General features: G+C 33.0%; 1 protein-coding gene across 5 annotated transcripts in view; it reads left to right on the top strand.

The window, feature by feature from the left end:
• MBNL3 (muscleblind like splicing regulator 3) overlaps positions 1–11,999 on the top strand; it is a 66,682-nt gene extending 54,683 nt beyond the window's left edge. For 2 of the 5 annotated variants that reach the window (XM_080652884.1, XM_080652885.1), the window contains exons 5-10: positions 1,741–1,891; positions 3,643–3,678; positions 5,754–5,848; positions 6,675–6,730; positions 7,057–7,130; positions 9,121–9,287. In XM_080652884.1, the coding sequence (XP_080509010.1) occupies positions 1,741–1,891; positions 3,643–3,678; positions 5,754–5,848; positions 6,675–6,730; positions 7,057–7,075 (357 nt within the window). In that variant the 3' untranslated portion in view covers positions 7,076–7,130; positions 9,121–9,287. Of the gene's footprint in view, positions 1–1,740; positions 1,892–3,642; positions 3,679–5,753; positions 5,849–6,674; positions 6,731–7,056; positions 7,131–9,120 lie in introns of all 5 variants that reach the window. The other 3 variants (XM_080652886.1, XM_080652887.1, XM_080652888.1) reach the window with 3 other exon arrangements.
• The last annotated feature ends 381 nt before the right edge of the window (positions 12,000–12,380 follow it).

Raw genomic sequence — 12,380 nt, 5'->3', positions numbered from 1 at the left:
AGAAGAATACAGCTGGCTCCATAAAAGTAAAGGTTCTCATATGTTTGGGGTATATAAAGAATGGCTTGCTTGTGCCTTTATGTACTTGTTCCACATTCAGGCATTGGGCCTTCATATGTATGTGCTCATTCCTGATAATCTGGGCATATTTGGTAAAATGCACATAAGTCAGGCCCAAATTTCCATGTAGAAATTTGAATATTATATAGTTGGCCTTCAATCGACTGGTATTTGTGAATGTTAATATAATATTCCTTTCTGAATAACTGATCAGAGTAGAGTGTTAGTGGTAAAGTCAAATTGGCCCATATGAATTTGTCTGAAATAAGATTAAACAAAGGAGGCTTTCCATGAAGAAGTTTAAGCTTTCTATGTGTTTAAGGATTCATAATAGAAATGCTTAGTGAAAAGAGATATTTTCACACTGTTCATGTTCATGTGCCTAGCTCAGGTTGACTTCTTTGAAAGAAGTTTGTATGCATTTAAAAGAAAAAGACTTGAAGGGTTGATGTTTAGTTTTTCCCAAAGAAAATACTGATTCCTTTAAGCCAGAGGAGGGAACCTTTTTTCTGCCAAGGGCCATTTGGATATTTATAACATCATTCATGGGCCATACAAAGTTATCGACTTAAAAAATTAGCCTGCTATATTTCGTCAAACATTTAATTAACTCATCCCTAATGCCTTGGCAGGGCCAGACCATATGATTTTATGTGCTTTTTATGGTCCTTAGGCTGGATGTTCCCCATTCCTGCTTTAAGCTTTCTTTATTCACAGGAGTAAGGAGGTCATGGCATAACAGTTTCAGTGTGTGGAAGGTTAGTTACTCTGCACAAGTGTCCTTGTCTACTTGAGAATTTGAAGCACACCTAATTGTTGTTTCTGGAGCATGTTTTTTAAGTAATGTACAATTTGCTAAGAAAAAAATGTAATGGCAAACTTCTCCAATGAATCTGATCCAGCAACAAGTTTGACTGAGTATTATAAGCATAGTGGAATTTTGAAAGAATTGTAGACATGAAAGGAGGATTTTAAAATGTTAATATGTTTAGAATTAAACTTTACAAGGACTGTACAAAGCAAATGGCACATACTGAAATGTACAGCAAGTCTCTACAAATGATAATTGATTTTGCTAACTATCTATGGTACCTGGGTGAGGTGGGTGATGGGGAAGTAATAATTAATTTGCCTTTTTTTCTTACATTTTAGTTGGGAGATATGCAGTTATAGAATTTGGATCTGAAGACCTGGTATTAACTGAATTTGTTTTATTGGGCTACAGTAGCAGACTCGAACTACTGATAATGTTTTATTACCTATATACCATTTATCTCCTAAATCCTTATCAGAATTTTAACTGGAAAAAAATGTCTTTCCTGCTATACACATTGCCTCTGTTAATCTCATTTTAATAGATTAGTAGATGAGCATGTTCATTTTAAATGCTTATTTGCTGTTAACAGCTTCCTGTCACATCCTGTCCAAATGACGAGGCCCTTTTTTATTTGCCAAAATTAGTGAAGTTGAAAAGTTTCTTTTTTTCCTTGTATGTATTTTTCTGTTTTGAACTAAGTTGTCATTTAGTGAACTGCTTCATCTCTGCAGCTGCTTACCTTGCTCGATGGATATCCTTGCAGAGGGTTCCCAGACCATACCTTATCTAAATGCTGCTTGCTTGGTTTGAGTACATTCTTTACTTTCTTTGGTACTATTTATTAATCTATCCCTCCCTCACAGGCCCTACAGCCTGGTGCATTTCAACTGATACCAAAGAGATCGGCACTTGAAAAGACTAATGGTGCCGTCCCGCTCTTTAATCCCAGTGTTTTCCACTGCCAACAGGCTCTGACTAACCTGCAGCTCCCACAGCCAGCCTTTATCCCTGCAGGTGAGAACTGGGCTGTGAACACTGTGAGTGTAATGTTTGTGAGTGTATACAATGCACACCAGCTACCAAATGACTTTTATGCCAGGACTATCAACAGGTGTTTTGAGTGGAAATAAAACAGGGCAGTTATGTTTGATCTGCTAGTATATATTAAAAATTTTGTTTCTGTGATTTCTGAAAATTAATGATTTGAAATCAATCTAGGAAACATTGTCCATATTTTTCTTTTTAACATTTCTTAATTTTTGCTTCTTATCATTGATTCACTTGGTTCAGTCTCAAACTAATTTTTTGACTCTTAGGTATAACATTCAAAGACATTGGTCTGCCCTCAAAAAAAATCTTTCCCATTTTCCGCATTGCAAAAATATGAAGTCCATATATCTTTGATATACTGAAGATACTTATAATAAAACTATCTTTAAATTTATAGCATAGTATAATATACAGGTAATATATAGTATAATATAACAGATAGTTCTAGCCTCTAATTCTTTTATTTTGTATTCTTTTTTATTGTTTAAAGTATTACAAATAGTAGTACATATGTCTCTTTCCCCCCCACAATTGACCTTCCCCCAGCCTCTCCTACCCGCCCCACCCCCATCTCATGCCTCTAATTCTTAAACCAGTTAATATTTAAAAATATAGCAGTTTTCCTGACATATTTTCCTGATACTTTGCAGCACATTTTATGTTTTACATTCAACTACATTTAATAGCTTAACAATTTTGTACCAAATTGAATAAAAATTTTAAGCCAGAATTTTGTCCAAATATATATATGTGAGGGAAAATACTTTTCTTCTAGTGGTTCAGTACTTTAAGAATTAGCATATAGTCTCTTAGGAATAAATTGAAAATACGAGTTACCCAGAGTATAGTAGATTTTCTTGCCAGAATTATAAATTCCCATTTTGAAAATTATTATTAAATGAAAATGACATGATTTAAAAATTAATTTATAAAGCCTTGTTAATTGTATAAAAATACTAAATGCATAGAATTATATACCTGGACTTGAAAAAAAACCTCTTGCTTAATCGATAAATTAATCAGTAATACATTTTGGAAGAATCTATTAAAAAGTTTTGTCTAGTTACTAACAGTAATTTTCATGGTATCATTTAAAACACACACAATTTTCACAATTTTTCGACTTTTTGCTGGATTTTGATTATTTAAAATCTAGCTTTACAAGCCAAAATATCTGAAGAACACTGTCCCCCTTAAGTAATAACAAATTAAAAACCTTTCAGGCTGAAAACCCTTTTGATAAAAAGCCTATTTGCCATATGTTCATAGTCAAGTCCTCAGTTACAAGGTGGAGTAGGTAGTGATAATAGATAAATATTTTAAATAGAACTATTGGCACTAGGTACCAGATCTTGGTGCATATTTTGAAAACAATTTATGTAATAAATAAAATTCTCCCTTTCATGATTAAAGTCACTTAGGATGTATTTGTCCAAAATAAATACAGGATGTAATTTAAGTGAGATAATCATCTTAAAGAAAATTTAATATTCAAGTTTATACCTAAGCATCCAAGAATTACTTTGATTACCTGGGCTTGTGATTTTAAAACTAAGCTGTAATTATAAGCATAGGAGATTACTTGGATTTGCATGTGCTAATAAATTAATATTGCAAAGATTATCTTTTTAGTTAAAATTATCTCTATCAGTAAAGCTTAAATAATGAAATAATCTCTTTCTTTACTTTTCACGCTTTTTCTGCATGGTGTACAGGGCAAATACTGTGCATGGCACCTGCTTCAAGTATTGGTAGGTTTTGTACAAAAATTCTCAATTATTCTAATCTGAAAAAAATTGACTTTTTGTTGTGACTATGAAAGAGCATATGACTGAATGATATAGTTGGACATTATCTGAGTATTTAAGGTTTAATATAGTGCTGTTTCACATCTTTGTGGAATCACATTAGTCCTACACTCCCAAGCCCTAGTTTGTTGGCCAAATACTGACCCTTTCATTGCTCTATTTTCACCCTAAAAAGTATAGCTGAACTATTTTGAAACATTTCATTATCTAGCCAGAATGGGCAGTTTTGTTCTTAGCTTTATATCTGTTATGAGGACACTATAAAATATTTAAAATGTACAATTTCTAAAGTACAAAATTTTCCTCCAAAAAGTTATCCATAAGATCTAAATTATTCAATACTCAGATGTTTAGAGAGGATGAATTTAGCAAAGCTAGAACATTTCTTAATATCCTGTGTCAGAAAATATCTGACAAAATATTGTCTTCATGGCAAATGTTACAGCTACATGGCTAGCAGTTATAACGTCTCTTTCAGGGTGTTTTCTCTTTGCCTTTTCTAGTTTCTACCTCATTTAAAAAGCTTTTTGGGTGCTTTTCTCATTTCTAGCTCATTTTGGAAAGCAAACCAAGGAATTAAAGGGTGAATGGCTAGCATTCATATATAATAATTTACATCTACATTGATTGAATTCAGATTTTCTGGAAGTTTAAAGAGAAAATGAATGGCCTGGAGAGAGGAAAATCAACACATCTATTGTCATAGAAACCATAGTTGTACCCCAAATGGTGATTAACAGAAACTGTAGTTTTTCCTTATTCCTACCGCTAGTTATCCATTACTTAGAGACATTCCTTACTGTACAACATGTCAATTCTAAAAACACTCCTCCCCACCTTGGAAACACAGCAACTCTACAGGAAGCAGCACTATTGACACATGCAGTTTGCATTCCTACACAGAGTTCTTAGGTGAAAGGACAGGGAAGCAGAGTCACAAAATGTGAAGACACATTTCACAAATTTGCAGAAGTCAGATCGTCTAGTCATATGCATATAGGGCTCCTGTTATTATCAATGGAAATATATTTTTTTATTTTTACAAAGGACAGCCAATCCCTCAATAACAGAGACTGCACTTCCGTAGCCAGTGAATTTTATTGTACTACTATGTGGTTGCTGTTTTGACTTTTTGTTTCCTCTCAATAAGCCCCTTAGTTCTTTTTGGGCTTTGCATCTACTTTGTTTGACCAATGAGCTAGAAATGAGAAAAGCACCCAAAAAGCTTTTTAAATAAGGTAGAAACTAGAAAAGGCAAAGAGAAAACACTCTGAAAAAGATGTTATAGCTGCTAGCCATAAGCTGTAACATTTTCCATGAAGACAACATTTTGTCAGATATTTTCTTTAAAGTATCCCATGTGTTTGATAAATAGCCTACATTTCAAGAGGTTTGCCAGAGGTGTATTTAAAAACCTGAATGTGTAGGCCATTGTATTATTCATCTCTGCTCCCCTACCATATACCCACCAACTGAACTACCATATTTTTGCATGTAGATCAGGTAAGTACACATATAACTGTCCCTTTGAACCTGCAAATCTAGTGACAGCACTCATATCTATAAATTAATGAACCCAGGCACCAACTCACAGTTCCCTACTCCCATTTTGAATGTGAAACCCAGTCACTTGTCTACTTAACTAGCTATTAATAAAGATAGTCTTGGTAAAATAAGATTTTACTTTATGCAGCCAATTTATCCCTCTGGAAATATGGCCTTTTAATTCAAATAAAATGTGATTCTACTAAAAAACTAACTAAATGTTGAAATAATTTTGTTTTTCTCAATGTAAACTATAATTGTTTATCCCTTTTCTCTTTTTGAATGTTTCCCCATTCTGTGCTGTGTTGCTTTGCACTGACTGTGATTGCATGTTGCACCCTGGTGTATCCATGATGATGATGTCACATGGCTCGTTGCTGTGATACCTACCATGCTCCATTTCATCGTTTATGTCATGGTTGCATAAATGGTTCACCCTCCCGTGTGTTGCTTCCATGGTTTCCTACGGAAAGTGCCCATGATGCACGGTGCTACACCTACCACTGTGTCTGCAGCAACAACACCTGCCACCAGTGTTCCCTTTGCTGCAACAGCTACAGGCAATCAGGTTTGGCAATTTACTTCACCTAGATAACTACGGTGTATTGGTAAGACACGGTATATGCTTATGGAATTGGTGAGAGACTTTGTTCCATATTCTTGTGTTTCCCAAGTAGTCGTTACATTTAGAGTTTTTATTTTTGTGGCCCTTATAGAGCAGTGATTTTCATTCTGTGTGCTACAGCACAGTGGTGTGCTGTAAGAATTTTTAAAACATGCAATACCTGACTATTTAGTTAGGGGCACTGACCTCTTTTCCCTCAGATCATAAAATAAAAAAATGACAACAGCCAACACAACAATGTGTGAATGAGTTAAAATTATATATATTTTTTGTCATATTAGCAGAAAATATATTTTTGTTGTGCCACATATTTTCATAATTAGTTTATGTGTGCCATGAGATGAATAAGGTTGAAAATTTCTGTCCTAGAGGTGTGTATCTGCTTTGCTACTGATCCTGAGATGAATCAGCAGAGTTATCTCATTTTCAATAAGTTACAAGATGTCTCTCTTGATATGTTATATAGTATATATACAATTGTTGCTATTACACCAATCCTTAAATGTATATACTAAATATTTCTTAAACACTTTTTCATTGTTCGAGAGGTGAATTTGTTTTATTTTACTACCATTTTTGGTTACTGTGTTTAAATGTTCACTAAGTACAATCATCACCTTGACTTTCATATCTGCTGGAAAGAAAGCAAGTTAATACATTTATTTCTAAGGCACAGATATCCCTATACTTATCTAATAATTATGTCAGAAATTTCTTCTCATACTGACATTAAATGTGCTTCTGTTGTTTTGATTTTCATTTGCTTTAGGTATTTACAAGCCGAGTTACAAGGAAAATTATAAATTTGGGGGGAGTCTTGAAACTGTAAGGATATACAAGCAATAGTTATTGTGCAATGTTATGGCCGTTTTGCCTTGTTAAAGTGGTAATCATGCTTCATGACTGCAAGTTCCACTGCTGTTTCAATTATAAGTATGATAACCATATAGCACACAAATCATTAATTAATTAGAGAAATAAATCACATTCTAATCTGTGCTTTGCAAAATTAATTATTAGTAGATATCATTAATATTGTCTAAATTTTTCTGTGAAATGATTATGGTATTGATTACCATGTCCAAGCAGTGAACAAAATAAGTGGAATTCTCTCAAGAAACTATTTTAATCTAAAATCTCTTTTACTATAGATACCAGCATTATCAATAGATGAACTGAACAGTAGCATGTTTGTTTCACAGATGTAGAAGTTACCAATAGAACAGTAAGTTTCTTTGAGTAATTAATATAAATAATATTTATAGGTTATATTTTTATTTACACATTGCATTTGCTAAAGTTCTGGTAAATACTTTCACTAATAGACATTGCTTATAACTTATAGCTTGATTTAAAGCATTCAAAATTTTCAAAATTGAAATGTAGATAGCTATTAATAAAGATAATGTGCAATTTTTATATAAAAATGACAGCTGGTATTGTATTTTCCCAAATGAGCTTACAAATGCTGAAATATTTTTCTACTATTTTTTGTATAATTTGTTAGCCAAAGACAAAGCTCACCTTTCAATTTTAATTCTTTTCAATTTTTCTAGCTTCTTCTAAAATTTAAATTTAAGCAAAATAATTTTGTCACAAATTGACTGAGATAATTATCTTAAAGACAGTAAGTAAGAGGGGGCAAGAGATCAACCAAAGAACTTGTATGCATGCATATGAGCATAACCAATGGACACAGACAGTAGGGGGGTGAGGGCATGTGCTAGGGGGTGGGGGCGGCTGGGAAGAGGTCAATGGGGAAAAAAGGAGACTTATGTAATACTTTAAACAATAAAGATTTTTAAAAAACACTAAGTAATATGCCTCTCCTATGTCATTTTAGAAAATAGTGTTTTTACAGTCTGCTATTTTGCATTTCTTCCCATGTAAGCCTACCAGAATTTCCCCAGCTGTTTTGAATTTTGAGTGACATCATTCAGTAATTTAATCAGTATTTCCATTCAAATCATGGCTTTTTTTGTATGTAATTTTTGTTGCTGCTGTTGGATTTTTAACCCCTTAACATTTGATGCCCTCTGTCTGGTTCAGAGCTTATAATAGCACACACTTAATTTGAGCAATTGTTCACTTGGTACATGTGACTTTTGAAGCCACTTAAGACTCTTAGGTATCTTAATAAATTAATTATATGCACTTATTAAACAAGTATATCTATTCTGAATTGCATACATTAGTCGTTGAAAGCTTGAAGTTCTCAAAACCAAATGAGTGTGTCATTTGGTTGAAAAAGGCAACAGTCCTATTCTCTTGATGGGCTGGTTCCCCAGAACCGGGTTAGCATTTCTTTCCTGCTGAGAACACACATGCCCAGAGCCTGTAGCTGACTGTACATTAGATAAATAGGTCCCTTCAGTCATAAGAAATGTTTTTTAAAGATACCTTTGAGTATATAGAATAATTGAAGTAGCTGAGAATTGTAATAGTTTTCAGTGGTATCATTTGGGTTAGTGGCAACTTGGGAATAGCACCAAATATGAGACTGTGGATTTTGTGAACACTTCCCTGATTCTCATGGGCCGCATCATATAAAGGTAAACAAAAGTTGTCAAATTAACTTTATAACAGAACATGTTTGGGAATACTGATTCCTTTTTGTTTGATTCCATTATAAAATGTAGAGGGACTTGGCAGACCATAATCACATTAATATGTAACAGATGTTGAAAATTTCTTCAAAGTTTAAAAGATGTAATTTTGTAAAATACTATATAGTACTTAGATTTCACATTTATTCTCCAATACATTCAGATAAAATGTTTAAAGTTTATTTAATATTTGCATATTTTGAATGTTTGGAATCAAACTTTTTTTCCAAGTACAGTTGACATTCAATATTGCTTTATATTAGTTTCAGGTGTAAGCATGATTTTTCAATATGCTTGTTGAAGGAATTGGATGGATGGGTGGATGCTTGTCAAAAGGCTTGGCATTGTGTAGATAATGCATTAAACAATTGAGTGCATCTCTGTTAACTTAGGACAACTCTGCACATTAGCATCAATAAGAACTATACACTTTAGAGATGAGTCTTTAGAGACCATCTCCAACAGCTCCATTTTTACAGATGTTGAATATAAAATTCAGAGTGGGGAATATCTTGGTATAGTTCACATAAAGAACTGGAACAAGAACAAAGTATCCTGACTCCTGCTTCAATAACCTTAAATATTTCTCACTCTTTTTTTCCATTTCAGTTGAAATTCTGAACAACAGAGTTATGGATTATCAGAATCTCTCCTTGAGAACCTCCATATGGCCTTTCTATATGTAGTATTGTTTGTCCTCTTCTACCAACACAACAATAAGCATCATGCAGTCAATATATTAAACAAACAAAAATACCAACCAACAAATTCAAATTAAAAAGAAAGCATTAAACAATCAATGGAGATGTCAAAACAAAACATGAATAGAAAACTAACTACCATCTATCTTATTTGAATTATTAGGTGGAACACTACCATAAAATTTTGTAATTTGTCACACTGTTCTTTGTGATTTTCTAATAACTATTAGGCTGAGTAAATCTTCACAGTGGATTTTTGGCTTACTGTGTATTCTTGGTGGGTAATGTTCATCTGTTTTGAAGTGCTGTTACCTTACTGTTTTGTTTACACAGTAGCCTATTGGGTTGATTTAAAATGTAAAAATTATATCAAAATACCATTTTCCTCATTAATGTATCGTACTGTATTGTGATATATTGTGTTGTGTTAGATTTTTACATACTACAGAGTTTTGCTGTAATATGTGTGGTCTTTTGTTTCAACTAAAATGTTACTAATGGGAAACAGAAATACATGTGCTTAAAAAAATATGACAGGTTAATGTTAATATGCTTTCTCTGTTTAGAATATTTCTGTAGGTTTCTCGGGGCAGACATTTTAAAAGCCTTACTTTTGAGTGTTCACAAAACCTGTTCATAAACATGCTTGTGAATAATTTATATGTGTAGATCTGACCTTGTATAATATGATCACATTAGTACATTATTTGTGAGAGAGACATAATTACCTGCAAAAACAAACAAACAAACCACAAACAGGGAACTGCTTAAAAAATTAACTCCTAATTTCACTCTTTAAATAGCTTATAAAACTAGAATTTACCTTTAAATGAATCTTTCAACATTTATACTAAAAAATATGTAAAGTACCCATTACATGTTTTATGGATCAAGGAGCCTATCTCCTAGGTTGATTGTCTAAAACAGCCATTTGTCATCTTCAGTTGAAAAATTGGTACTTGGAGACTTAAAGATATGCTAATTATAGGTAATAAATTAAACAGGGATATGGGGACATGGAGATACTTTTTACACATTGGAGAAAACCCTATAAAAACCATTAGATTGCTACCTTTTACACAAGAGCCATTTCTGAATGCAAATGTCTTATGTTCTTTATAATAAGTAAGGTGCAATCTAGCAAAAGTCTGTCAGGGTGAAAGAGAATTAGTTCCAAGTAAGGCCTTTCCTCCCCAAATGGACAATCTTTTCTATTGATCACAGTTGGAACCTGAGTATAGGATTAGAGAAATGGCGGGGTGGGAAGGAGGGTTGGAAGACATTTAAAATTATTCTTTGATCTATTTAAAAGTTCTAGGAAGGATGTCCACAGTTGGCTTTAGCTCCAGTTCAGCTGAGTTTTCAGTTTTATTAAACACTTCAGTGAAGTAGCAAGCACCTGTGATATATTTTAGTGTTGCTTTCCCCAAACTTTATTAACAAGAGTCTCTCTCATCAAAACCAATGTTGATTTGGATTCGTTTGTTTTTATATGTATTTGAAAATTATAACAGAGAGGTTTCTAAGAGCCTTTGGTTGAGACAGAGTGGCTGCCCTCCACGGACCTGAGCTGAATTCACATTACTAACTTTTATGAAATAAATTTATAAGCAAGTAAAATAGTAATTAATTCCTGTATATCATATGCCTCATCCACCTTACTCACTTATTAAAGTTACTATTATTATACAGTAGTGGAACCATATGATATTTTACATCAACTTAGATTTAATGTTTTCTAGTTCATGAAAATGATGAAGAGAAAATCTGATTTAGGATACCTTAAACAGGCTAATAGTGTTTGAATCACAGATCAATGGAGTTGGTAAAACCTTTTAACAGAAGATGAAACTGAGGCCCAGGGCATGTGACTTGCCCAAGGTTACCTACCCAGTTGGGCACAGTCGGACACAAATATCTGCAGGCTCCCAGTTGTTCCTCTGTTTCACATTGTTTGTACTTCAGGACATTTGAGACTCCATCCCAAAGCTGATCAAATTGGCTCAGAATAAAAAAAGAGCAAAATTACCTCTTTAATAGTTGATATCCTGTTGATCTTAATTATCAATCCAAATCATGATCATCAGTGATATCTAAATGGTATTGCTTGTATGGAGCCATTGCCATTTATTTATAGTATTGCCTGGAGCTAAAGAATAAGAGGTGTCCTGACTTTTACCTATTGATTCTTTGAACCACTTAATTTCTATTTCCTCAAATCTTAACATTGATAGAGAAGAAAGTAGAGTACACCTTTGTGAACTTACATGTGTTTGGAACTGAGTTTTGTTAAATCTGTGTCAGTGCCACCCCAGATGGGTAGATCTGATCATAGGACTTCAGGAAGGATGCACCTAACCTAGTCTGGATGTATTCCTAAAGGGGATAGAGATGTTTCAGGGTAAAATGAACTTTTTTGTGTATTTATATATTTTTGATGTAACATGCTGTCTCATTTAACTTTTTAAACTTCTGATGAAGATGTGCATAGACAGCAAACCTAGAGTACAGCTGTTTTCATGTTGCTTTAAGCACTGGACAACATTAATAAAGACTTATTTTTTAGTAAGAGGTTTGGTGAGGAATATTCAGGGTAGTTGAATTTTGGGTGCCACAGTTTTTGATGTTGTTGGCATTTTAAAAATTGCTTTATAAATGAATTTAAAGAAAGAAAAGTCAAAGCACTAAAGTTTTGATGCAGATGCAAAAGAATTTTGACAAGATACTATTTTAAGATAACATGTTTTAAATTAGTTGTGCAATGAGTTGTGCAACTTATCTTTATTCAAGAAAAGAAGAAAGATTAGTCATTAGACTATAAATTTCAGATAAAAAGAGAAGTCACAAAACTAATCAGTGACTCTAAACAGTAATTTACTGAATGAATTGTATATATAAAATTCTAATCACTTGTGATTCTTAGGTAAGATTTTATAAGCTTTGTAATTTACAAGGGCCTCTATTTTTAATTATCCAAAATTGTTTGTTCATTTCTCTCAGCCTTTTGCAAAAATATGCAATAGTGCTGACACTTGAATAAAATAAGTCATGTATACAGATAAAATAATCTAAAAATTATCTTTTAAGAGGGTTTTAGTAGTGTCAACTTTTTATAAAAAGCACTGTGACCATAGGTATAATTTAAAGAGAGATTAAGATTAAATCAAA

This window comes from Plecotus auritus (genome assembly GCF_963455305.1).
Source record: "Plecotus auritus genome assembly, chromosome: X".
Taxonomy (NCBI): domain Eukaryota; kingdom Metazoa; phylum Chordata; class Mammalia; order Chiroptera; family Vespertilionidae; genus Plecotus; species Plecotus auritus.
The sequence above is the reverse complement of the archived record's forward strand: the minus strand, read 5'-3'. Positions and strand labels throughout refer to the sequence as shown.